The sequence below is a fragment of the Acinonyx jubatus genome, chromosome C1 (assembly GCF_027475565.1).
Source record: "Acinonyx jubatus isolate Ajub_Pintada_27869175 chromosome C1, VMU_Ajub_asm_v1.0, whole genome shotgun sequence".
NCBI lineage: Eukaryota > Metazoa > Chordata > Mammalia > Carnivora > Felidae > Acinonyx > Acinonyx jubatus.
The window spans coordinates 217,770,264-217,796,143 of NC_069381.1; the positions used below are offsets into that span (position 1 = coordinate 217,770,264).

General features: G+C 43.3%; 1 protein-coding gene across 7 annotated transcripts in view; it reads left to right on the top strand.

Moving 5' to 3' along the window:
* FARP2 (FERM, ARH/RhoGEF and pleckstrin domain protein 2) overlaps window positions 1-25,880 on the top strand; it is a 104,371-nt gene that overhangs the window by 23,400 nt on the left and 55,091 nt on the right. For all 7 annotated transcript variants that reach the window (XM_053216102.1, XM_053216100.1, XM_053216103.1 and 4 more), the window contains exons 3-5: window positions 22,162-22,266; window positions 23,306-23,348; window positions 24,720-24,798. In XM_053216102.1, the coding sequence (XP_053072077.1) occupies window positions 22,162-22,266; window positions 23,306-23,348; window positions 24,720-24,798 (227 nt within the window). The remainder of the gene's footprint in view (window positions 1-22,161; window positions 22,267-23,305; window positions 23,349-24,719; window positions 24,799-25,880) is intronic.

A 25,880-nucleotide genomic window follows, 5' to 3' on the forward strand; every position in this document is an offset into this window, starting at 1 on the left:
AGAATCTCGAACTCGCGAACCATGAGATCATGCCCTGAGCAGAAGTCAGACGCTTAAACTGACTGAGCCACCCAGGAGCGCCACCCTGCCCCGTGCTCTCGTCTTACCCCAGTGATACTTTCACTTCTCATCCCGAATGGTTCTGCTTTGGCTTGTTCCTAGAAGGCTGAGGAGCTGAACATACACCTAATTTACTGACTTGGCCTTTGACTCATGGCTCCCTTCAGTTCTTTTCACCTCTTCCCCAAAATTTCAGATGCCTGCATTCTTGGCCCACCTCCCCACAAGTAGGTGACCCACTTGAGGGTGATGCTTGCCTGATGAGCTCTTCTTTGGGGCCCCCTTGCCCAGTATTCTTGGTCCCCCTTTCCTCGGCCAGCTTCTTTCTCTCTGTCCCTAAAGAATCACCACACAGGGGCACCTGGGGCCTCAGTCAGTTGAGTGTCGGACTTCACCTCAAGTCGTGATCTCAGTTTGTAAGTTCGAGCCCCACGTCGGGCTCTGTCCTGATAGCTACGAGCCTGGAGCTGCTTCGGATTCTGCGTCTCCCTTTCCATCTGCCCCTCCCCTGCTCGTGTTCTGTCTCTCTCTCAAAAATAAATAAACGTTAAAAAAAAATTTTTTTTTAATGAATTGGTTAGTCCCTGCAAGGGGCAGCCTTTAAAAAAGAAAAAAAATCACCACACAGGGCAAGTGAGGACCAAGTTTTAAATCTCTACCCTAGGCCTCTTGACGGCGTATAGACGTGCCTTGTTCCAGGTCTGGGGACAGCTTTGATCAGGTGACCCATCTGGAACTGTGGGATGACATGGTCCATGTCTCCTCCCACTGGGGCCATGTGGGTTGCAGTTGAGGGCAGTTCCCGGAGGCCAGAAAGGCCCAAAGTCCTCCAGTGCAGGCCTTCCCTCGGCTGCCCTGCTAGCCCCTGTTGCCCTGGGCTCAGCGCAGTGTTTTCTGGATGCACTAGAATTCAGTCTTGTTCTGGTGGGAACAGTGAGGTTGTATATGTTGTCGTGGGGACGCGTGTGGGTTTCTCGAGGGTGTGTTCCTAGCATAGACTTTGTGGTTGTGAGATGTGCCCATTCTGGCCCTGCCCAGGTCATGCAGGATGGTTCTGCCAGCCGGTTCTCCTGTCATACGTTCCCTTCCTCCACACAATGCCCCCCGGACTGTGTGCCTCTCTCCCCTCCTGTCGAGCTGTCCCCTCCTCCTCTATGGGGGACTCTTACCCTCTCTTACCCTCCAGTTCCATCCTGCTGCCACCGGCTTGACAGGAGGGACTTGTCCCTCCTTCCTGCTGCTACAGTCTCCAGGGGCCTCGGCACCGGCCGCAGACTTGGCTCACAGGGTCTTGTTGGCAGGGGTCTCAGGTGATTCTGGGCAGAACCAGGGCCTGTGGCTTTAAGAAGAGTTGGTATGTTCTGGAACGTGTACCCTCCCCACCTGATTCCAACCTTTGTGCCCTTTTCTCCTGGCCCTGTCCTTCGTTCATTCGTTCGTTCGTTCTTCATTCACCCACCCACCCATCCATCACTGAACAAGATTCAAAAACCCTCTTCTCTGTACAAGAAGGTCCAATGTTGTTTTCACAGCCAACTTGGAGTGTCTTCCTGTGGAGCATTTCTAGAGCACACCAGCCCCACGGTTCATTATCAGTGTTAGTGGTCACTTCCAGATCCAGAAAGAAACCAAGATTCTCCAGAAAACTAATTGTAGACTTATAATTTTCTCTTTTTTCAAAGAGAGCATTCTGCTTTTTTACTTCTTGTATTTTTTAAGTGTATTTTTTTTTTTTTTTTTAGTAATTTCTACCCACAACGTGGAGCTCAAACTCACAATACCAATGTCAAGAGTTGCACACTCTTCCAACTGAGCCAGCCAGGCACCCCTGCATTTTCACTTCTGTAGAGTGTTTTGTACATTTTTTATTACTCTCGCACGATGACGTGCTCACTGGGGTCAGTGTCCACAGAGAAGCTGTGCTCTGGCGAGGTCCCTCTCGCTTCTCTGCTGCTTGCTGAACTGACTGTGGCTGCAAGACCAACCAGGATGTCACTTGGGGTTCCTGATGCTCCTGGTTTTAGATGGAACTCATCTGCAAAGTAATTCAGTTTCTGTCATACAAATAATTCGTTGTAGAGAAATAGAAAAATTTAAGTGATCCATGACCAAAGATAACTACCCAGAGGGAACAGCCATTCACATTTTTCTGAATATCTTTCTTTTACTTTTTACCTACCACATATATTAAATAAAATTGGAATCAGATTTACATGCATTTTTGTAGTCTATTTTTAAATTTCATGCACTGTAAATATTTTTCTGTGTAATTACTCTTTAAACAGTTTTTAATGGCTACAAAGTTTTCTGCTTTCAGTTTCTCTATAATAAGTCTTTATACACATTCTTGATTGTTTCCTTTAGATAAATATGTACAGTGGCAGTCCTACACCAGAGGGTGTTACGCGTTTTTGTGAGGCTGGGACAGGTGCAGTGAAATCACTCTCCTCCGCACCCCCGGTAGTGCTCACCAGCGCCTGCTTCTCCCCCTTCGGCAATGTTTCTTACAAGATTTTTTTTTTTTTTTGCTATTTCTTTCTTTCTTTTTTAAATATTTAGTTAGTATATAGTACAACAATGATTTCAGGAGTAGTTTCCTCAACGCACCAGACCCACTTAGCCCATCCCCCCTCCCACAACCCCTCCAGCAACCCTCAGTTTGTTCTCTATATTTAAGAGTCTCTTATGTTTTGTCCCCCTCCCTGTTTTTATATTATTTTTTCTTCCCTTCCCTTGTGTTCATCTGTGTCTTAAAGTCCTCGTATGTGTGAGATCATATGATAATTGTCTTTCTCTGACTAACCAATTTCTCTTAGCATAAATACCCTCCAGTTCCATCCACGTAGTTGCAAATGGCAAGATTTCATTCTTTTTGATTGCCGAGTAATACTCCATTGTATATATATACCACATCTTCTTTATCCATTCATCCATTGATGGACATTTGGGCTCTTTCCGTGCTTTGGCTCTTGTCGATAGTGCTGCTATAAACATGGGGGTGCATGTGCCCCTTCAAAACAACACTCCTGTATCCTTTGAATAAACACCTAGTAGTGCAATTGCTGGGTCATAGGGTAGTTCTATTTTTAATTTTTTAAGAAACCTTCATACTGCTTTCCAGAGTGACAGCACCAGTTTGCATTCCCACCTTATAAAAATTTTTAATAAAATCTCCAGTTTAATGGTCAGGAGCCTGGGGCGCCTGGGTGGCTCAGTCAGTTACGCGTCCGACTTCGGCTCAGGTCACGATCTCACGGTCTGTGAGTTCGAGCCCCGCGTCGGGCTCTGGGCTGATGGCTCGGAGCCTGGAGCCTGCTTCCGATTCTGTGTCTCCCTCTCTCTCTGCCCCTCCCCCATTCATGCTCTGTCTCTCTCTGTCTCAAAAATAAATAAACGTTAAAAAATATATAATAAAAAAAATGGGCAGGAGCCTGTTTTTTATAAAACTTCTGGTTTTTTGTTTTGTGGGTCTAGGGAGGATTTTTCTGGTGTTTGATCTGCATCATTTTTTTTTGTTTTTTTTTTTTTATTGTGGTAAAATACATGCAACAAAAATGTAGCATCTTAGCCACCTTTTTTATGTTTTTAAATTTATTTTTGAGAAAGGGAGCACATGAATGTGGGGGAGGGGAGGAGAGAGAAAATCCCAAGCAGACTCTGAGCTGTCAGCGTAGAGCCTGACGCGGGGCTCAAACCCACAAACTGTGAGAACATGACCTGAGCCAAAATCAAGAGTCAGACAATCAACTGAGCCACCCAGGCGCCCCTTAGCCACCTTTAAGGGCACACGGCTCAGGGGCCTTAAATACATTCACGCCGCAGCACAGCCATCACTGCCATCCTCTGTGCAGCTCTTTTCTTCTTGTAAAACTGAAACTCTGTCCCCATGAGACACTGACTCTCCGTCCCCCATCCCCAGCCCCTGGCGCCCACCCTTCTGCTCTCTGTCCCTGTGAATCTGACGACTCTGCGTGTCTTCTCATGACTGGCTTGATCACGGAGCCTAATGTCCTCAGGGCTCCGCCATGTGGAAGCAGGCGTTAGAATTTGCTTCCTTTTTAAGGCTGAACAATATTCCATCGTGCAGGTGGACCACACCGTGCTCCTCCGTTCATCTGTCAGTGGTGCTTCCGTATTTCAGCTGTTGGGGATAACGGTGCTCTGGACGCGGGGGTGCAAACACCTCACAGAGACCCTGCTCTCACTTCCTTGGAGTGTACACCCAGCAGTAGAATTGCTGGATCGTGTGGTAATTCTGTTTTTAATTTTTGAGGAATCCCCGGGCTATTTTCCACATTGGCTGCACCAATTCACATTCCCACCCACAGTGGTTGAGGGTCCCATTTCCTCACATCCTCTCCAACACTTGTTTTCTGTTATTTTGATAGCAGCCGTCCTAATGGGTGTGAGGTGGTGTCTCATTGTGATTCTTGTTTGCATCTTCCTAGTGATTAGTGATGTCACACATCTTTTCACGTGTCTATTGGACGTTGGTAGATCTCTTACGGAGGAATGTATACTCAAGTCCTGTGCCCCTTTTTAAATCAAGTTGTTTGGAGTTTGTTGATGAGTTTTAAGAGTTCTCTATATATCCTGGATATTAACCCCTATATCAGATACATGATTTGCAAATATTTCTACATTGTATTTGAAGTTTAGAAAAAAATACGAGGTTAAGAGTTAGGGAAATAGCATATACATTGTATTTAGAGTTAAAAAAAGAGATGGAAACAAGAAGGAATGCTGGAGACTTCACAGAAGTGACATCTACAGTGACGAAAAGGACAGGAAATGGTGGAAATCACACATGAGAATTTGAGACCTAGGAAACAGACTGTCAGTGTGGGTTGAGCTGTGCTTACTGACCCAGAGGCCCATAGGGGCCGCCTTTGTTCAGCTGGTGTGTTTCCTCAGCACCTGCCAGGCACCCTCGTGGAAGCCGGAAGTGCATAGGTCAGCAGGATGGACAGTGGGCTCAGCCTTCTCGGTGCTTGTTCTGCAGCAGGAGTTTGACAATGACCACGGCGAAACACAGAACACTTAGTGCTAGGGAGAGAGACAAAACGGGAAGGGGACAGGAATGTGGGGTTTGCACTCTGAGATAGCAAGGGAGTGGGGCTCAGACCTCTCTTCTCAGGAAGAGTGTTCAGGGTGGTTGGAACAGTGGTCTGGAGGTGCAGGCAGAAATGCCCCAAGGGCATGATGACTGGACCAGAGCCAGGTCAGAGCTGGTATGGAGAGGAGGATCAGGACAGTGCTGACCATCAGTTTCGTCCTGGAAGGATTTTGAAGCAGGAGCCCACAGGATTTGCTGTGCAGAAGATGTTGGCACAGAAACCAAAGAGCCAAGGTGATGCCAGCTTGGGCCTCAGATAGGGGTCATGAGGAGAGTTGCTTTGGGAGGACGGTCGGGAGCTGTTTGGGGACACAAGGAGCCTGAAGTGATCCTCAGCATCTGAGTGGAGGGTCCTTGCCGTGTCCTTTAGTGACCTGCACTCTCATACACAAGGGCAAGGACAGCCATTGCTGTGACCTTCCCGAGATGCTAGTATTGCCCTTGTGTGGTGCTGTGATTGCATTCATACTGGTTCATGTCAAAGGACGAGTGTCACAAGTGTCATGCTGTGGGCCAGGGAGGCAACTTTTTAAAACTATCCTCAGTCTTTGACTCCTGGTTGCAGTAATTATGGGGCTTTTATTTTTAGAGATTTTTGACTAGTCATTAAAGAGAAACATGAAAACATCTGTTGGTGCTTCCAAACTGCTGTTGTTGGAATGCTGTGGAATGTTCTTGTGCACACGTGTTATGCTTTTATGTGTATAATTGTATAGTTTATATAACACAGCTTCATTTTGCCACAGTGGCAGAGAGGATCCCAGCCCTTATTCAAGAGCTTTTTCTCATGATGGTGAAAAAAGAAATATTTTCTTCCTTAATCCACAATCTTAAACACCTGCCTGGAACTAATAACCTTCTCAAAAGCTTCAGTTTAGACTTCTGTGAAATAAGTCCATTGATAAACTAAAATGTCTTTCGGAAATAAGTCTCATGTTCCTGATTATGAAAAATACATTCTTAGTTTTCCGTACTTAAATATTCATAATGTTTCTTCATATCATCATAACTTTACTTTTTAAATTTGTTTCTCACTAATATGTGGCAGTATGCTTCTGGCAGGGGGGCATGTATTGGTATTTGAAACTGGTAAAGTCAGATTTTTAGAGCAGAAGAAAAACCAGTTTTTTCCTATTAAAGTAATTTTTGTTAAGACAACTCAGAATCACCTGAAGGCTCTGGACGTTGCTGTTCTCCTGGAAAATATGCTGAAAGATACATGTTAAAAATACATAGTGGGGCACCTAGGTGACTTAGTTAAGCGTCCGACTTCAGCTTGGATCATGATCTCATGGTTCATGGGTTCGAGCCCCACATCAGGCTCTGTGCTGACAGCTCAGAGCCTGGAGCCCGCTTCAGATTGTGTCTCCCTGTCTCCATGCCCCTCCCCCCCTCTCAAAAATAAATAAAGATTAAAAAATTTGTTTTTAAATACATAGTGAGCTCTTGCAAATCAAACTTCTGTTAAATCAAGAACATTCAGCTCTGTAGTTGCTTGCTTTTGGCTTTAATTTACATCAATCTTCCATCTTTTAAAACCACACAGAATAATAAAAACGTGACCTAAATGTCATTATGAATGCAAATTGTAATATGAAATGAAAGTATAAATTAGGTATAAGTAGTAAGATCATAAAAATTGAACTTGTTAGTGTATTAACATAAAAAATAAAAATAGGTACGGGGCGCCTGGGTGGCTCAGTTGGTTAAGTGTCTGACTTCGGCTCAGGTCATGATCTCACACTCTATGAGTTTGAGCCCCACATCTGTGCTGACAGTTCAGAGCCTGGAGCCTGCTTTGGATTCTGTGTCTCCCTCGCTCTCTCAGCTCCTCCCCCGCTTGTATACTCTCTCACAAAAATAAATAAACTTAAAAAAAATAAAAATAGGTACCTTGAGAGAGGACAGACTCTTGCTGAGAACACAGGCTTTACAGTGGGTCAATTTTTTTCTTACTGGATTTAAATGTGGAGACAAGTCAGAGCACTAGAGAAAGTAAATTGTTTTTGGAACGTTGTTTCCATAAAGTTCTGGAAAAACAAAATTTCCTATTGCTGTAGATTTTCTGCAGTTTAGAATTTAATGCTGTTATTGTTAATTATTCAAGTCAGTTGGATTTATAAAATAATAACATTTTGTGTGCTTTTTTGTGTTGTCTTTTTGTTTTGCATTTTCTGCCCCAGGAAGTTTCTGTATGTATTTTTTTAATTATAAAATTGATACACGCTCACAGTAAAAAATTCAGTCAATATAAAAGAGTACAGAGGAAAAAAAAATTCTTACTCTTTTACACCCCAAAATAGCCTCTTTGATGTTTTGGTCATATTATCCATTTAATTCTTCCTGACCATTTTCAGTCTTGTTTATGCACTTATGTGCACACACACACATCATCCATAATATCACTTCTGTCCATGTGATTACTTTAGCACTGAGGAAGTAAATTAGCCATTGGTAATGTGTTCATGTCTATTCCTCTTCTTATCTCCTGTAATTGTTGTTTTATGAATGTTGACACTAGATTCACTTGTACAGAGATATTCACGGTTATAGCTTGACGAGGATGGCACTGTTTTCCTTTTATAAAATGTCCTCTTTCTTTTGTTCTAGCGACTTTTTGGCCTAAATGCAACTGTGTATTCTCTAAGTTCAGGTTTCCCTTGCTTTTCTGTTGTTGTTGTTGTTGTTGTTTACAGTATGCCTGGTACACTCATTGCATAGTTTTATTTTTCAATCTTTCTGAATCATTTGCTTTAGATGTCCTAACCTAATGGCCAACATTAAGTATTTACCATATTCTGAGTGCTGTTCTAAAGTGCTTTGCAGGATGTGTTACTTAATTTCATCCTCACCGTTTGCATTATAATTAGTTTTATACTTAAGAAAACTGAGGTAAAGAGGTTTCTTAAAACTTACTACTATGGGGCGCCTGGGTGGCTCAGTTGGTTAAGCAGTCGACTTCGGCTCAGGTCATGATCTCACGGTCCGTGAGTTCGAGCCCCACGTCAGGCTCTGTGCTGCCAGCTCAGAGCCTGGAGCCTGTTTCAGATTCTGTGTCTCCCTCTCTCTGACCCTCCCCTGTTCATGCTCTGTCTCTCCCTGTCTCAAAAATAAATAAAGCGTTAAAAAAAATTAAAAAAAAAAAAAACTTACTACTAGAATTTCTAGCCAGGACAATTGGGGAAAATAGAAAAAGAAGAGGAAAATTTTTTAAAAAGGCATCCAGGTTGGAAAGGAAGAAGTGAAACGATCTCTGTTTACAGATGACATTGTCATAATATGCAAAATCCTAAGGAATCTACCTCAAAAAACCCAAACAAAAAACTGTTAGAACTAATAAACAGATTCAGCAGGGTTGCAGGATACAAGATCAATATACAAAGATCTTGGGGCACCTGGGTGGCTCATTCGGTTAAGCGTCCGACTTCGGCTCAGGTCATGATCTCGTGGTTCGTGAGTTCAAGCCCCGTGTCAGGGTCTGTGCTGACCAATCAGAGCCTGGAGCCTGCTTCAGATTCTCTGTCTCCTCTCTCTGCCCCTGCTCATAATCTGTCTCCATCTCTCTCAAAAAAAAATAAAACATTAAAAAAAAATTTTTAATGTATAAAGATCACTTGTATTTCTTTATAATAGTAATGAACAATTCCAAAATAAAATTAAGAAAACACTTTAATTTACACATCAAAAAAAATACTTGGGAATAAATTTAACAAGAGAACCTCAAAACTTCTACACTCTCTGGTTATCAACTACTAATTTCTTAAAGAAGAAATCTGTTATAACCCATAAAAAGAGAGTTTTAAAAATCTAATTAGTGACCCGGAGATTTTGAATTAAGCTTTTTTTTTTAATTGAAGTATGCTTGACATACAATATTACATTAGTTCCAGGTGTTTAATTAAACTTTTTAGGGAGTGTCTGGATGTCTTGGTCAGTTGAGCATCTGACTTGATTTTGGCTCAGGTCATGATCCCAGCGTCATGAGATTGAGCCCCACGTCCAGCTTCACACAGCATAGAGCCTGCTTAAGATTCTCTCTCTCTCCCTTTGTCCCTCTCTCCAACTCGCTCACTCTCTCTCTAAAATAGAATAAAATAAAAAGATTAAAAAAAAAAAAAAACTTTTTAGGAAAGAAGAATCCAAAGAGAATAACCCAGAGAGGCTTTTTCTCCTTCCCAGTATAATTATCAAAATAATTACAAATTCATGAGCCCAACAAAATTCTAATTAAAACACAGTCCACTGATTTGTTTATAGGGTCTAATTATCCTTCCTTTACATTGTCCATCTATTTTCCTATGTTTTAGAACTTAAATTACAGTTGTAGAGTATTTATGTTGAATCCAGCTGCAAAATTATTTACTGGTTTTTACATTGCAGTTTTTTCTAAAAACTAAACATGGTAATACATGTAAAGTCCTAAAATAATTGAATCACTGTTCCTATCTGTATTTACATTTGGCCTGTCTGCTAGAAGTACTGATATATGAGATAGAACCAAATTTTATATTTTCTCTGGAAACCTATATTAATTAGAAAAAAAAACCTACATACTACTAAAAATAAATCCAATAAATCTCACTCTATATTTATGAAAAACATGATTTTTAAAGAGAAATTTTAAACACTAGAACCAAATGTCAAGACACTGAGATTTTTTTTCTTCAACAAATACTTAAAGATTAAAGGCAAAGATTGGGCTAAGTGAACATATATTATTCATTTCCATTTTAGGATGGTGTTTGCCAAAATATAATAAATACTCATTAGCAACTTTTGCTGGTGCTTCTAGCAAAAGACAGTAAAATGAAACCTAGAGCTCAGCTGTGGAAGTCCAGGAATTTTGCTTTGCATGTTATCACTCCACTTCATCATGCCATGTTCAGGACAGCCCAGATTCCAGTGATCATGAGAGACCATAAAACAGAATTCCAAACACAGATATTATGAGCTCCAGTGAAACTATTACTTTTTTTTTTCTTTAATTGTGCACTGAAAACTGTAAAGCAGGACGCCTGGGTGGCTCAGTTGGTTGAACGTCCAACTTCAGCTCAGGTCATGATCTCACAGCTCATGAATTCAAGCCCCACATTTGGCTCTCTGGTGTCAGCACAGAGCCTGCTTCAGATACTCTGCCTCCGCCCCCTCAATCCCTCCCCAGTTCGTCTGTCTCTCTATACCAAAATAAATAAATAAACTTAAAAAAAAAAAACAACGTAAAACTGTTGCAAGAAACTAAAGAATAGCTAAGAAAAGACATCCCATGTTCGTGTATCAGAAGACTTACCATTAATGGGGTACCTGGGTGGCTCAGTTAAGTGTCAACTTCAGCTGAAGTCATGATCTCATGGTTCGTGAGTTTGAGCCTCATGTTGGTCTCTGTGTGGACAGCTCAGAGCCTGGAGCCTGCTTCAGATTCAGTGTCTCCCTCTTCTCTCTGCCCCTCCCCTGCTCACACTCTGTCTCTCTCAAAAATAAATAAGCATTAAAAAAATAATAATAATAAAAGGAGACTTACCATTATTAAGATGGCAATACTCCTCAGTTGATCTACAGATTTAATGTGATCCCCATCAAAATCCCAGTGGGCTTTTTTTGCAGAAATTAACAAGCTGATTTTTAAATTTTATATTTAATTTTACCTAGGGGTGGGTGCCTAGGTAGTTTAGTCGGTTGAGCGTCCAACTCTTGATTTCAGCTCGGGTCATGATCTCACAGTCGCAGGATTGAGTCCCACATCTGGCTCTGCCCTCACATCATGGAGCCTGCTTGGGATTCTCTCTTTGCTCCTCCCCACTCACACTTGCTCTCTCTCAAAATAAATAAACATTTAAAATAAAATTTTATATGGAAATGAAAGGGAACTAAAATAGCTAAAAATAATTTTGAAAAAGAATAAAGTTGAAGTACTCACACTTCAAAACTTACTATAATGCTATAGTAATCAAATCATAGTGGTACTGACGTAAAGATAGACATAGATATCAGTGGAATAGAATTGAAAGTCAAGAAGTAAGTCCTTATGTTTATGGTCAGTTGAAGAAAATACCCTAAAAAAAGTGCTAAGCCAGTTCAACAGAGAACAAATGGTCTTCCACAAATGGATGAGAATGAAGCTGAACCCTACCTAACACCACACACAAAAACCAACTCGAAGTGGATTAGTGACCTAAGTGTTGAGTTAAAACTATAAAACTCTTAGAGGAAAACCTAGGAGAAAATTTTCATGACCTTAGGTTAAACAGTGGTTTCTTAGGTATGGTACCAAAACCAGAAATGACAAAAGAGAAAAATGGATAAATTGGACTTTATTAAAACAAAACAAAAAATGTGCTAGAAATAATACTATTGAGAAAGTAAAAAGAATGAAGAAAATATTTATAAATTCTATATCTGAAAAATAGTTTAAAATGACTTACAACTCAATAATGAAAAGGCGAGCCAAGTTCAGATATTGCCCAAGGTCACACAAGTAGAAAACAGGTGCAGAGGAACTGTCACCCAGCTGATCCTTTTTCTCAGGATAGATGTTATTGTCTTCTCTAGAGCTCTTGTATCTCTTCTTTCTGCTCTTAATTTACAGAGGCAGTTGCTCTATGAACTTTTCTTTTTCAGTTCAAATTTCAGTCACAGCTTCATGTGCTAAGAGGCAACATTTTTCAACTGAGTGTTCATCTTACATTTGTTTTGTATTTTGTTTCTTTTCTCCTTTTATCTTGAGTATCTTTGAATATTTGCAATGATTTTAGTTTGACTTCTCATCTTTGGGGCAGATAAGTTGTTCGTGGATGGCTATCTTCAGGAGGTCTTGTATGGGTGGCTGGTTATAACCTAGCTGAAATTTGAAATTTATCCAGTGACCTGAGGTTTGTATGTAAGTTAGCTTTGCCTTTACTTCTTCTTCGCCTGTGGTTGTGGGGGGTGGGGCAGGGGAGGGTGGGTCTCACAGTGTCTCCCTTGTACAGCTCACATACAACTTCTTGTTTGCCTCTGGCTCCTGTGCAGCTCTGCTCCTGATGCCTCTTGCCCCTCGTTTCTGCAAACGACGGATTTAAGTTTTACTCCCCGGGTTCTGTCTTTCACTGTTGATCTGTATTCTTTGAGGCTTCTCCTGAAATTTGCTTCCTGGCATCTAGTTTGAGCCACCCCTATACTCCAGCACCCTCTGGCTCTGTGGCTAGTGACACTCCTCCCCCTAAGGTTTTCGGGTTTTTTTTTTTATTTTATTTTTAATTTTTTTTTAATTTACATCCAAATTAGCATGTAGTGCAACAATGATTTCAGGAGTAGATTCCTTAGTGCCCCTTACCCATATAGCCCATCCCCCCTCCCACAACCCCTCCAGTAACCCTCAGTTTGTTCTCCGTATTTATGAGTCACTTCTGTTTTGTCCCCCTCCCTGTTTTTATATTATTTTTGTTTCTCTTCCATACCCCTAAGGTTTTTGATTCAGGGTTTAGCAATTTTCCTGAAAATGGAGTTTACATTTTTGTTTGTTATTTTCTTTTTTGATTTTGAACGATTCTAGCAAGAGATTGAGGAAATGACAACTCAGACTACAGTCTTCAAGAGGCAAGCCACCGGGTATTGTCTGTAGCACCACCCACACCCCCTGTTCCCTTTACCGTCTCCATCCTGAAATCCTTCTCACACACATTTCTGAATCCAAACTCTTCTCTCCTTACTTCTATCTGCAGAAGTTTGCCTCTGTTTTTCATGCCATCGGTTCAGATTCATACTTGATTCATACTGTGATTCAGGCCTCCTGAGTTGAGGTTTAATTTCTGGAGTGCTCTTTTCATGTCCCCTTTAAGTCATTAGTTGCTTCTCTTTTCCCCAGAGTCTCCTCATTTCATGAATGCAGTGGCCTGTTACATTGGCCTTTTTGAGGACCTTAATTTTTTTTACTGCGGTTTCTTTGGTGTACCCCACTCTTTCTGTTCACTGGGGTCAGTTCCTCTGCTTTTCAGGCTGATCCCTCTGTTTCAGGAATTTCCTTCTCTGTGTCTGCTCATTCTTGGTCGCCCGTGTGTTTTTGCAAGTGAGGCTCCAGACTGTTCCTATTGGCTTCGTTGGCCTTTGCAGTGGCCACAGGTTGATTTTTCCCAGGCAAGCTTCCTTTCCAAAAATGACAGTTGCCTGGTTGCAGGGCCACGGGAGTAGTCAAGATCCTGGCTGGGTGAGTGGGTAGGGCACGCTGACAGACAGGTTTCCTCTCTGTGTATGCGTTTTCACAAGTACAAGTAAGAACAGGCAAGCTGCCCAGAGCCCTTCTGTTGACGAGGAAAAAAGAAAGGAATTACCTGTGAGGCCGACTGCTCTGAGAGCTCTACTGCCAACCTAAGATGCTCTCCCTTTCCTTTGCTTTTTCCCTGATGCTAAGGTAAAGACAAGGAATTGCGGGGGGCGCGGAAGAGTAGGTTGATTGCCCAACTTCTAAAACTTACCAGAAATAGCAAGTTGCTTCTTTGGCTGCTGGTCTATAACTTACTGTGTACATATGTGGTGGGGAAACCATGAGTGTCACAAAACCGGGCCTCATTCACTTGGCATGTATCCTTTTGGAGGCGCCCTGGCTCTGGCATGAGGAGACTTTAACGGTCCTTCTGCGCAACAGCAGAGTCTTTCACACCTATCCCCTTCTGTGCTCACGTCTCAGCCCCTCTGTGCACTCCATCAGTTCCTCTGTTATGAAGCTTGTTACTGACTGTATTCTCAGGCAGAAACCTACCTTCCCTCATTTATGAGAGCCGCTTGAAGGCACAGTGTTTTCTTTTCCTGACGAATTGGGAACAAGCAGAACAGGCACCCACGCAAGCCCCCCGTAGTTATTACTCTTGCACTGGTAAGCATCACCTGGCCCTGCCAAGCCTGTGCGCCAGGACATACAGCTTGAGCTTGGACAGATTACAGGAGGGCCACTATAGATGCGACATTTTTCTCCTCAGTTACAGAACTCTTCCTTCCAAGTTCCAGATAGATGTGCCAACTGTCAGCATTTTCCAGGGTCTCCCTGTTGACGTATTCAGGGTCCCAGCCAGGATCTTGGCCACTCCCACGGCCCTGCGACTGGGCAACTGTCATTTTTGGAGACAAAATACATCAGGGAAGCCTGGGTGGTTCGGTCAGCTAAGCGTCTGACTCTTGATCTCGGCTCAGGTCATGATCTCACGGTTCGTGAGCTGGAGCCCCGCATCGGGCTCTGCACTGACAGCAAGGAGCCTGCTTGGGATTCTCCCTCCCTCTCTCGCTGCCCCTCCCCCCTCGATAAGTAAATAAACATATATATATATACATGCCAGTAATTTGAACTGGGAAATGTAATAGGAGTGATTATTAAGTAGTATAAGGATTAACTACTAAGGGGAGGAGAGAATGCTGAAGAATACAGAACCGGAAATGCAGTAAAGAGTGGCCAACACAAACTTGGAAGAGGTCTCCTTCTCTAGGGTCAAGGTTCAGACCTACAGTTGGTGGAGATATTTGCTAAGGTGCCACGGGAACAGGCTGGCAGGCAGGAAACTGCCCCCTGACAGGACTGGAGTAGAAGAGGGGAGACCCAGGAGGGCACAGCCATGGGATCTCCTGCACACAGTGGGCAGGGAAGCTATGGACTGGCCATAGCTGCACAAAATCCCAAAGCCCCAGAAACAGGGAGAGAAACTCCTTCTTCTCATAGTATCCCTGGCACCCTTTCCTGACAAGGCAGCTTGTAAAAGAGAAATATCTACAGGGACCTGCCCCCGTGTGACAAAGCAAGGCAAAGAAGGGTAGATTTGGAGAAAATAGCAGTAAATGGATACCTGGCTCACCCGTGTTAACAGGTTCAAATTTGGTAATTTTAGGTTGTCCTGTTTCCTTGAGTAATTTAAGAGAAACCATCATAGAAAGAGCTAAGGTAGCAGTGGATCCATTGATAAGTAGGCTCTCGCGTTATGTCCATGTCTTATGGTAGAGGGAATTTACGTGCAAGGTGATCTCCTCAGTCTAAGAACACTGAATGCGTGGGGATACATTTCTCCTTCCAGGACATAGGATCCCCTCTCTGATAAGCAGAAGTGGCAGTTCCATCTTTCGGCGCTCAGATTTAACACAAGTCCTTGTGGCTTTCCATGCAGTTTGGAGGAGTTCTCTGGTGCACAGCATTTCAGGGAGATGTGAGAACCTAAGACTTGAAAGTGTGCCAGAGTGGGAATGAAATGCCTATCAAAAATGTTGGTGACCTTTCAAAGAATCTAGAATGAATGTAGCTACAGTTTCCTGTGAGCACTCAAGATTATATTCATTGTACAACATAATATTATAAAAGGAAATTTGACATTGATGTAATTATTAGACAAGAAAATTTTTTAAGTAATGAAACAGTAGAGATATGAGTTGTATAATAGGAGTAGGCATCTGGATAGATAGATGGAGGAGTTATAATTTGGCAAATGAACTGTAAATGGGCATGTGAAACAAGTTGAAGAACTAAATCAAGCTTTTTCCAGAATTTTCCCACAGTGCTTAAGACAAAGAATAAAGAAGTACTTTGTGAGCTGAGGTTTTGTAGCCCATTTGCATCCAGACAAAATCTTTAATGGTACTTTTGTCTATGCAAATTTCTAACAATATGCTTTATGTCTAAGCTTGGAGAAGAACTTGAATACTGTGGCCAACTGGAAGATGGGAACACCAAACAGAATTTTTGGTTTTTAATCTATATTTTGTATGTTACATTTTTAATGCTGTTTCTTCTCCAGTCTAGTGTTTGAAACACAGTTCTAATTTGGGTGGCTGCTTGCCTCAGTGGGAAATGGGTTGTGAAGACCATTTTTCTTCCATTGTGAGTATCTGTCCATGATGCCAGTGTTTTCAGTGTCTGTAGAGCCTAGCCCCTTATGTAGTTCAGAGAGAGTCTGGTTTCCTTTGCTACTTCGGGAATATGCAGTGGGCATGGGTCCTGTAGTCCACCTGATGGTGCATTTCTGGATTTTTAGGAGCAGATGATGCTCACACCAAGCTTTATTGCTTTGCCTCTCCATGATTCATGTTGAATTAATATTTGTGTATGGTGTGAGGTAGGAGTCGATGTTCATCTTTTTTCCCATATGGTCATTCACTTCCCTTGGCTCCAGTTGTTGAAAAGACCACCCTTCCTACACTGAATTACACTAGTGTCTTTAAGTTAAATGAGTGTGCGTATAGGGGTCTCTCTCTGGGCTCTTGCACACTCCACAGGTCGGTTTTTGCACCAATAGCATACTATCTTAATTACTGCTGCTTTAGAATAAGTCTTTTTTTTTTAAGTTTTTATTTGTTTTGAGATGGAGAGAGAGAGAGCGAGCACGAGCAACAGGGGTGAGAGAGAGACTCCCAAGCAGGCTCCATGCTGTCAGCACAGAGGCCAACACAGGGCTCAATCCCATAAGCCACAAACTGCGAGATCATGACCTGAGCAGAAATCCGACACCTGACTGACTCTGCCACCGAGGTGCCCCAGAATAAGTCTTGATATCTGGCAATGTAAGTCCTCCAACTTTCCTCTTCTCTAAAGTTGTCTTCACTTTCCAGGCTTTGGTATTTATATTGTTTTTTAATCTGCTTTATCAATTGCTTTTTTTTTCTTTAATGCTTATTTATTTTTGAGAGAGATAGAAAAGTCGGGGAGGAGCAGAGAGAGGGAGACACAGAATCCGAAGCAGGCTCCAGGCTCCGAGCTATCAGCACAGAGCCTGATGCTGGGCTTGAACCCACGAACTGTGATACCATGACTTTAGCCGAAGTCAGACACCCAACCAACTGAGCCACCCAGGTGCCTTAAAAATTAACACCTTGTGATGTGAGCTATAATGTTTTCTCCCTGAGTGTTTTTGGCTTTATAGTAGTTTCGTTTTGTTTTCCTTTCCTTTTTCCTTTCTCCTTTCCCCTTTCGCCTTTCCCCTTTCCCCTTTCCCTGATTGTATTTTTTAAGTAAGCTCTCTGCCCAGCATGGAGTCACATGCTCCCCCAAAGGAGCTGGCCTCCACAGCAGTTTCATCTCGTGCAGACGTTTCTTGTTTGATGTCCCAGTTTCTCAAGCCCCTCTTACAGCTCTTAGCTTCTGGAGTGTCCTGACCATGGCCTTCTCTCCACCCAGAGTATGAAACAAAACGGTCTCATTGCCAGGACCTTGATGGGTGCATGTTTTTGTGTTTAGGTATTTTACTCATCTTGAAATTATTACGTGAGGTAAGGGTACAACCTTATTTTTTCCAGATGGATACTAAGTAGTTTTTATTGAGTAATCTGCTTTCCTCCCACTGATTGACTTGAAACATCACTTTTATCAGACACTCCAATACCTTATATATCTGGGTATATTTCTTCACCTCCTAATCTGTTCTATTTAGTTTGTGTAGACATGTACCAGTACCAAACATTTTAATTACTGTGGTTTGAATGTCTGCTAAGGCTAGTCTTCCCCTATTTTTCTTTTTCATTGGCATGCTTGCACTTAAAAAAAAAAAAAAATACCAGCTGTAGAATCAGTCTATCAGGTCCATCAAAGAATCCTTTTGCTCTTTTTATTAGGACCATGTGGAATCCGTGGCTTACTTCAGTGAGCAATGACGCCCCTTTGGAGGCGTTCGTGTGCCCTGCACCTCTCCACGCTCCTTCTGTGTCCCCCTTTCTGTCTCATCGCAGTGGTTTTAAATTTTCTCCATGAAGCTTTCTTTTGTTAAGCTTACTCCAAAATACTTCAGCTCTTTCGTGACTGTTACAAATGTGGTTGATTCCTTCCTTTCTGTCCTGAGGATGGTGGCTAATTGTGTATAGGGGAACGCAGCTTAGATGCATGTATGGTATTTTTCCCCCATCACCTGACTCAGTTCCATCTCTTCATGATAGTTTTCTGGTTGATGTTCTCAGGTTTTCAAAGTGAATTATCGTTTCTACAAATAATGATCGTTTTGCTTCCTTTCTGATTTTTTACGTCTCATTTCTTTCTGTTTTGATGTCAGTGTCACATAGTAGCTATTTAGTGTACTGCAGAGAGTGGCCTCCTCCTCTTGTTCAAGAATCACTTTCTTCCTGTTCTATGGGCACCTGGGTGGCAGCTGACTCGATTTCGGCTCAGGTCATGATCTCAGGTCCATAAGTTTGAGCCCCATGTCAAGGTCTGTGCTGACAGCTCAGAGCCTGGAGCCTGCTTCAAATTCTGTGTTTCCCTCTCTCTCTGCCCCTCCCCTGCTCATGCTCTGCCACTCTCTCTCTCTCTGAAAAATAAAATAAACATTTAGGGGCACCTGGGTGGCTCAGTCGGGTTTAAGCATCCGACTTGGGCTCAGGTCACGATCTCGCGGTCCGTGAGTTTGAGCCCCGCGTCAGGCTCTGTGCTGACTGCTCAGAGCCTGGAGCCTGTTTCAGATTCTGTGTCTCCCTCTCTCTCTGACCCTCCCCCGTTCATGCTCTGTCTCTCTCTGTCTCAAAAATAAATAAACTTTAAAAAAAATAAAATAAAAAATAAAAATAAACATTTAAAAAAGTACATTTATCTTGATGATTACTCAGAAATGTATGGAATTGTTGAATCCTTACATTGTACAGCTGAGGATAATATAATGACACTATATGTTAATTATACTTCAATTGCAAAAGTAAAGGAAACTAGAAAAATACCAAAAAAAAGATGAAATATGGCCCCTGCAAAAAAAAAAAAAAAGAGAGAGAGAGCGCAGGGGAGAGGCATAGAGAGAGGGAGACATAGAATGCAAAGCAGGCTCCAGGCTCTGAGCTGTCAGCACAGAGCCTGACACGGGGCTTGAACTCACGGACCTGAGATCATGACCGGAGCTGAAGTTGGACGTTTAACCGACTGAGCCACCCCCAGGTGTCCCAACATTAAAATTATTACTTATTATTTTTTTGCTGAACATAGGATAGTTGACTTGCAAAAGCTTTTTTACTTTGGTAAAATTTACTCCAATACAGGAGTTAAACACACATATATATACACGTATGCATATGTGTGTATGGATATATGTGTATCCATGTGTGTGTCCATACATATGTATGTATATGCGTGTACATTAGTACAGAAACCTGTGTAATGAAGTGTAGTTTTATGCCCAGATTTAAAAACCCTGTTCTGGATTTGGACGCTGGTGCATCATGGATGTGTGCCTGTGTGTCTGCACACTTGATACATGTTGGCATCCCTCGGTTCGGCAGGCCTCCTGGGACAAGCCAGGGCTTCACTGCCCGTGGGTGGAGGGCTTGGATGGGGCTGTTAATCCCACCATCGCCCCTTACCGCGTGGGGTGACCAGGCAGTTGAGAAGGGAGAGGGGAGGACTGGAGCAGCAGAGCAGTTGTGGACGTTCTGGGCCTGTCAGTGGCGCATCTGCCACATTGCTGGGCCTCGAGATTCAAGATGGATGATGCAGTCTCTGACCCTGTAGTAGTAGGAATGCACCCAAACAAGTAAATGTGGGAACGACAGCGCCATAAGCACCGTGCTGGAGAGAAGCGCCAAGTGACGTGGCGGTTATGTGGAGCCAAACGCAATTAAGGGGACCTTCCCCACGAGGCAACTAACTCACCAGGTTCTCAAGGGTCTGCTCGAGGCCGCCAGAGGGAGAGGGGGTCTCCCTGTGAGGGAGCAGCCAGGTGTCCAAGTCGCCCCCGAATGGGCAAGGCCAGGCCTTGTGGGGCCCATGCGCACACACCTTTGGGGCCTTCCTCGTCCTCCTGTGGAGCCCCCCACCCCGCAACAGCCCTGCAGTCCTGGGGGAGGGGACACAGCTGTGGGAGAGCTTCCTGGGGAGGAGTGCTGAGCGTGAGAGGAGTTGCAGCAGACCCCATGATTTCTGACCAGCTCACCACTGAGGGGATTGGGCCGCACGTCAGGCTGCAGAGCCTGTCGTGGGTGCGTTCTCCCAACAGGACGGCCGGCACTCGAGCCCTCACCGTGATCCTTGTCAGACGTGATCTTCTGGTACTTCGTCCAGAACATTTGCTCTTCCCTTCTCTATGGATGGCGTTGTCTGCATCCCTTTGCGGCTGTGACTCGCTGCATGCCGCTTTGTCACCACAGAGGGCGGCTATTTCCGTCTTCCCATAAGAATGCTCGCTTTACAGGCGTCTGTGGGGCTCAGGAGGTTCAGCTGCTGACTCTTGATTTCGGCTCAGGTCACGATCCCACGGTTCGTGAGTTCGAGCCCCTGCATCAGGCTCTGCACAGAGCCTGCTTAGGATTCTCTCTCCCCCTCTCTCTCGGCCCCTCCCCCACTTGCGCTCTCTTTCTCTTTCTCTCAAAATAAACTTAAAAAAAGAGAAAAGAGGGGTGCCTGGGTGGCTCAGTCAGTTAAGCGTCCGACTTCGGCTCAGGTCACGATCTCACTGTCTGTGAGTTCAAGCCCCGCGTCGGGCTCTGTGCTGACTGCTCAGAACCTGGAGCCTGTTTCAGATTCTGTGTCTCCCTCTCTCTCTGACCCTCTCCTGTTCATGCTCTGTCTCTCCCTGTCTCAAAAATAAATAAAACGTTAAAAAAAAAAAGAGAAAAGAGTGCTCACATTAGGAGCACAGCCACTTCTTGGGCACACAGTAAGAAAGTCCAGTGTTTAAACTCACGGAAACTACCGTCCTGGGGAGCCATGGAGGTTTGCCTCTCCTCCCCCTGCAGATGTTATCTTTGCAGTGCGAAAATGACATGCCCGCTGATGAAAACTGAGACATCGCGGAAGTTAGAAAATAAGGTAAAAGTGAAGGCCCTGGTCCCTGTCCCCCACCCCCATTCAGTCCAGAATGGTGATTTCCTCTCAGGATGGAGCCTTCCAGACTTGCTTCAGTTAAGGTAAATGCAGCATGCACATTTTATGAAGCGGGCTTCTGTCATGTACACTGGATAGGAAGGGAACCCTTTTTTCTTCATGACTGAACTGTAGTCTTGGACTTCATTCCACACTGGTGCAGAGTCCTAAGGGCTGTGACAACGGAGGTACCGTTGTTCGTGTCATCAGTTCTCTGTTGGGTTTGTCCTTGCATCTTTAGCTCTGTGCAGTTGTGTGAGAATATCGGTAGGAGAAAGTTCTAGAAGGGGAATTGCTGGAGCAAAGGTGTATGTGTACACTTTAAGTTTTGGAGGTGTTTTCAGATTCTCCCGGAGGATGGGACGAACTGGAGTTCTCCCAGTAGTGCGCGGACACGGCTGCCTTCCCCCAGCCGCACTAACCCATGCTCCCAGTCCTCTGAGATGGACAAGAAGTGGTGTCTCACTGTTTTATTTCATTATTAGAGGGCTTGAGTATGTTTCTATGTGCCTAAAAGCCATTTGTATTTCTTTACCCAATTCATGAGAGCAATGTGAGAGAGAAATCACTTGTTTTAGTATGATTCTGGATGGTAACTTTGTTCGCTGTTTCTCTGTTCAGAAGTTTTTCACCTTTAATTAATCGAGTCTGTCTGTCTTTGTGTAGTATTTAGGAACACTTTACTTAACCCCAAAACTGGAGAAATATTTTCCTGCTTTGTTCTGTTCTTTAGTCCATAGGAGTTTATTTTTGTGGCCAGTGCAGACCAGGGAGCTAACTTCACGTTTCTTCTGAATGGAGGGCCGATCATCCCACCTCTAGTGTGAGCAGTGCGAGGTCTCCTCGCTAATGTTATTACCAAATAATCAAGCATTCACTGGGGTCTCGGGCAAACATGGAGTATGAGACCCACCTCTGTAGTGAATACCAAGTTGATAAAGTGTTCAGTGAGGCTAAGAATGGGTTCTGTCATCTAACGTTGCCAAGAAAAATAGCTAAAGATGCACCTGAGAAGGTAAGAGTGAAGGGGTTGTCTGGCTTCACTTTGGTGTCCGTTTCTGAGCACTAAGAGCCTTAGAAGAAGGCAGAGTGAAGCAAGGAGTTAGGAGGATGGATTTTACATGCGGAAGCCACATCTTGCCACGCTGTTTCACGAACCCGGGTTGTTGGAAGGCACCTCATTCTCCTGTGCTCCCCTCCCTGCCTCTCACAGCCTAAGCGCGATGGCCAGACGCTGCTGACTCAGGTGTGGAGGCGCCTGAACCTGACGGAGTGTGACTACTTCGGGCTGGAGTTTCAGCACCCCCGGGCCTACTGGGTACGTGCTCTTGCCTCACTCTTGCAGACGGGCTGTGGGTACGTGGTGGGTGCTGGCGATGCACGTGGCCATGGCAAGCCTCGGAGGACCTGTGGCAGCAATGGAGCACGGAACCTGATCACAGGGCTGTTACTGGGGCTGTCCCGTGGAAATACGGAGTACACGTGCCTGTTAGCTAGGCTGAGTTCCCATCCTCCCTGAATTTGTTCTCCCTGCCAGTACGTGTGCCAAGGAGATCCAGAAACTCCCTCTAGTACATCTGTTTGGTGATCATTTTTAGCAAACTGTGCTACTAAATTGTTTATCCTTTTTGTTACTTGATAGATGAGCCTTAAAAAGTGTGGAGCTTTGATATTTACAGGTGGAACTGTTTTAAAACCCAAAATCAACCTGTTCGTTCAATAAGTATGTCAACGTTAGAGTTCCATCCACCCCTTCGTGTAGTGGTGTTCTTGCCATTGTTGTTTACAAGTGCAGCATGCACCACATAGTTGTTTGGCCTTAACAGATCCCCCCCCCCCAAAATAATTATTGGTACCTGTTCTGTGCATAGCAACAGCAGCGTGCTGTGGCCTCATGGTGGGGTCCCATACAGTGTGGCATCTTGGCCTCCTGCCACACTTCTCAAAGCAGGTGCTCCTATACCTCTCCCAGGTGTCTTTTTTTTTTTAATATTTATTTATTTTTGAGAGAGAGAGAGAGAGAAAATTAGCAGGAGAGGGGCAGAGAGAGTTGGAGACACAGAATCCAAAGCAGATTCCAGGCTCTGAGCTGTCAGCACAGAGCCCAACACAGGGCTCGAACTCACAGACCGTGAGATCATGACCCAGGCTGAAGTCAGACATTCAACTGACTGAGCCACCCAGACACCCCACTCCCAGCTGTTTTATCAGCATTAGACTGGTGTGTGAGCGGAGAACCAAAATAGGCCCGCCTTAAATATCTCTCCTAATTATAAACAGTTCTGTATTTTGTAACATACTTATTAAATAGAGAAATCATTGAACACATCTGATCTCTTTTCTTAAATTCTCTTTAGATTTGGCTCGAACCTATGAAGCCCATCACTAGGCAAATACGGAGTAAGTCCTTTTTTTAAAGTCTTTAAAAATTCTGTTCATTTTAGATGCTTTCGTTCTTGACTGTTCAAATTGAAGGTATGTTCAGATGTTCATTGTCACTGGATAGCAGCAAGGTGATCGACAACAGTACTTGAACTTGAAAGTCATTTCACTACTTAGTCTTATCCTATGTTAGCTGGGGGTGGGCAGTAATTTAACTCACTTCATTCTCAGGTGTGGCAGTAACAGGATATGCTCTTTGATAGCACTTTAATTTTGGACCAATATGCAAAGACAAATATCGTACGATTTCATTCAAATGTGGAATTTAAGAAACAAAACAGATGAACATATGGGAGGGGAAAGGAGAGAGGGGAAACAAACCACAAGAGACTCTTAATGACAGAGAACAAACTGAGGGCTGATGGAGGGAAGTGGGTGGGGGACGGGTATTAAGGAGGGCACTTGTGATGAGCACTGGGTGTCATATGTAAGTGATGAATCACTGGGTTCTACTCTGGAAACCAATACTACACTGTATGTTAACTAATTTGAATTTAAACAAAAAAATAAGAAGGCAGTTTCTCTCTGAGTTATGAAAAGACATTGAGGTTCAATTAGCATTTGTAATTTTTTTTTAACAATTTTTTTTTTCTAGAGAGAACATGCATGACTGGGGAGAGGGGTAGAGAGAGAAGAAGAGAATCTTAAGCAGGCTCCATGCTCCACACAGAGCCCAACACAGGGCTCGATCCCATGACCTTGTGGTCGTGACCCAAGCCCAAATCAAGAGTTAGATGCTCAACTGACTGAGCCACTCAGGCACCCCCCTTTTTTTTTTAAACAGTTTTTAAAATTTTTTTTTTGATGTTTTTTTTCTGAGTATAGTTGACACACAGTTTACATTTTTAATAAAATAGTTCATACTATTTTGTAATTTTAAACATTATTTTTGTCAGTCTCTATTAAATTTGTTAAATTGAGGCACATAGTGATGCCTCTTAATAATTATGTAACGCACAGGGTCCTTTCTAGGGGTCCAGATTCACCTGCAACGTGTTTAGTCCCGAATGGGAGAGAAGGGCATGCACCAGTAGCTTCACCAGTCACTGGTGACGTCAGGCCGTGTGGGGCATCATCACATTTAGCGAAACAGCTCCTCTTTCCTTTTTGGTGAAAATTACATGGGTGTGTTACTGTAAAATTTCAGTAAAGCTAAGATACTCAGATGAGCTAATAATACCTTGTGCTTTTTCTTTACAGCAGTCATATTGTTCTGGTTCAGTATAGTTAGCGATGGTGACATTTTTCTTTCACTAAAGTGTACAAAGGTCTCAAAAAATAGTGGGATTGACCTAATATTTGTGAAGTTTAAAATGTTTCTTTTCATAGGGCCAAAGAACGCATTGCTTCGTCTAGCAGTCAAATTTTTCCCACCTGATCCGGGTCAGTTGCAGGAAGAATATACAAGGTAAAGAGCCCCTACTAAGCCACAGCTGCTGTCAGCGGGATCTAGAATTCACCTGTCTCTCCAGCAGCGCCTGGCTCATCAAGTGCTCAGGCTCTATTCAAAGAATGAACGAATACATCTTCATTCACCTAAAAGGTGAACAGTATACACATAAAAGGTGTGGTCAGTGTCTAGTATTAAAAGAGGCATTTAACTCTTGCACAAACATAAATGCCAGCGGAGCTTGGAAGAGTGTTTATAGTGCAAACTGGGGACAAAGGTGGGGGGACTAACACGTGTTAGTGTGCTGTTGAACTGATAGCCTCCTGCTGACACAGATTTATGCATGTGCATAAAGTTGTCAGGAGCCTAGCCCGTATGCCCAAAATACTCTCAAGTGGGAGAAGTGTTGAGTTTGAGAGTCCTTATGAATATATGAGCAGAAGTATTTTAGGTGATTTCTTTTGTTATCACTCTCTCGAATTCGAGATTGATTCTTCGTAGAAATGATTTGAAGAAAATGTTTACAGTTGCTTCATCTGGCCACAGATTATGGAATTTATTTTCCTTGTGTTTTATGTACCAATTCAAAACCCAAGATCAGATATAAGATAAAAGAGAACTGTGATATCATTGTGGTGGTACCAGCCTTTCTGAGCAAAAAAATGTATTTATACCTGCATCATGGGCATCTTATGAATCTCTCTTTAGAAGGTTCTTACAGAACTCTGTAACATCACAGAATCCCAGGTTGTCAGCTGCAGGGAGATGTAGAGATCCCATTAGCCCAGCTGCTCACTTTGTGGGTAAGGAAACAACCCCAAGGGCAGCAAAAAGTGTTGTTATGAGTGAATACAGAGCTCATCTTCTTAGCATATTAAGTACCTGGCGTTTCCCAAAAAAGTCCTCTTTGAGGGAATAACAGGTAACGGAAGGTGTTACCTAACTGGGTCCAAGCCAACTTTATGCAGAAGGTGCTTCTTTTATTTATTTAAAAAAAAAAAAGCAGTTTATTATAAAAGAAGAAAATCTTCAGAATACAGCTACATGGAATAAAAAGCAAATGTTCCCCTTCACTCCCTGCCCACTGCGCTGTCCCCAGA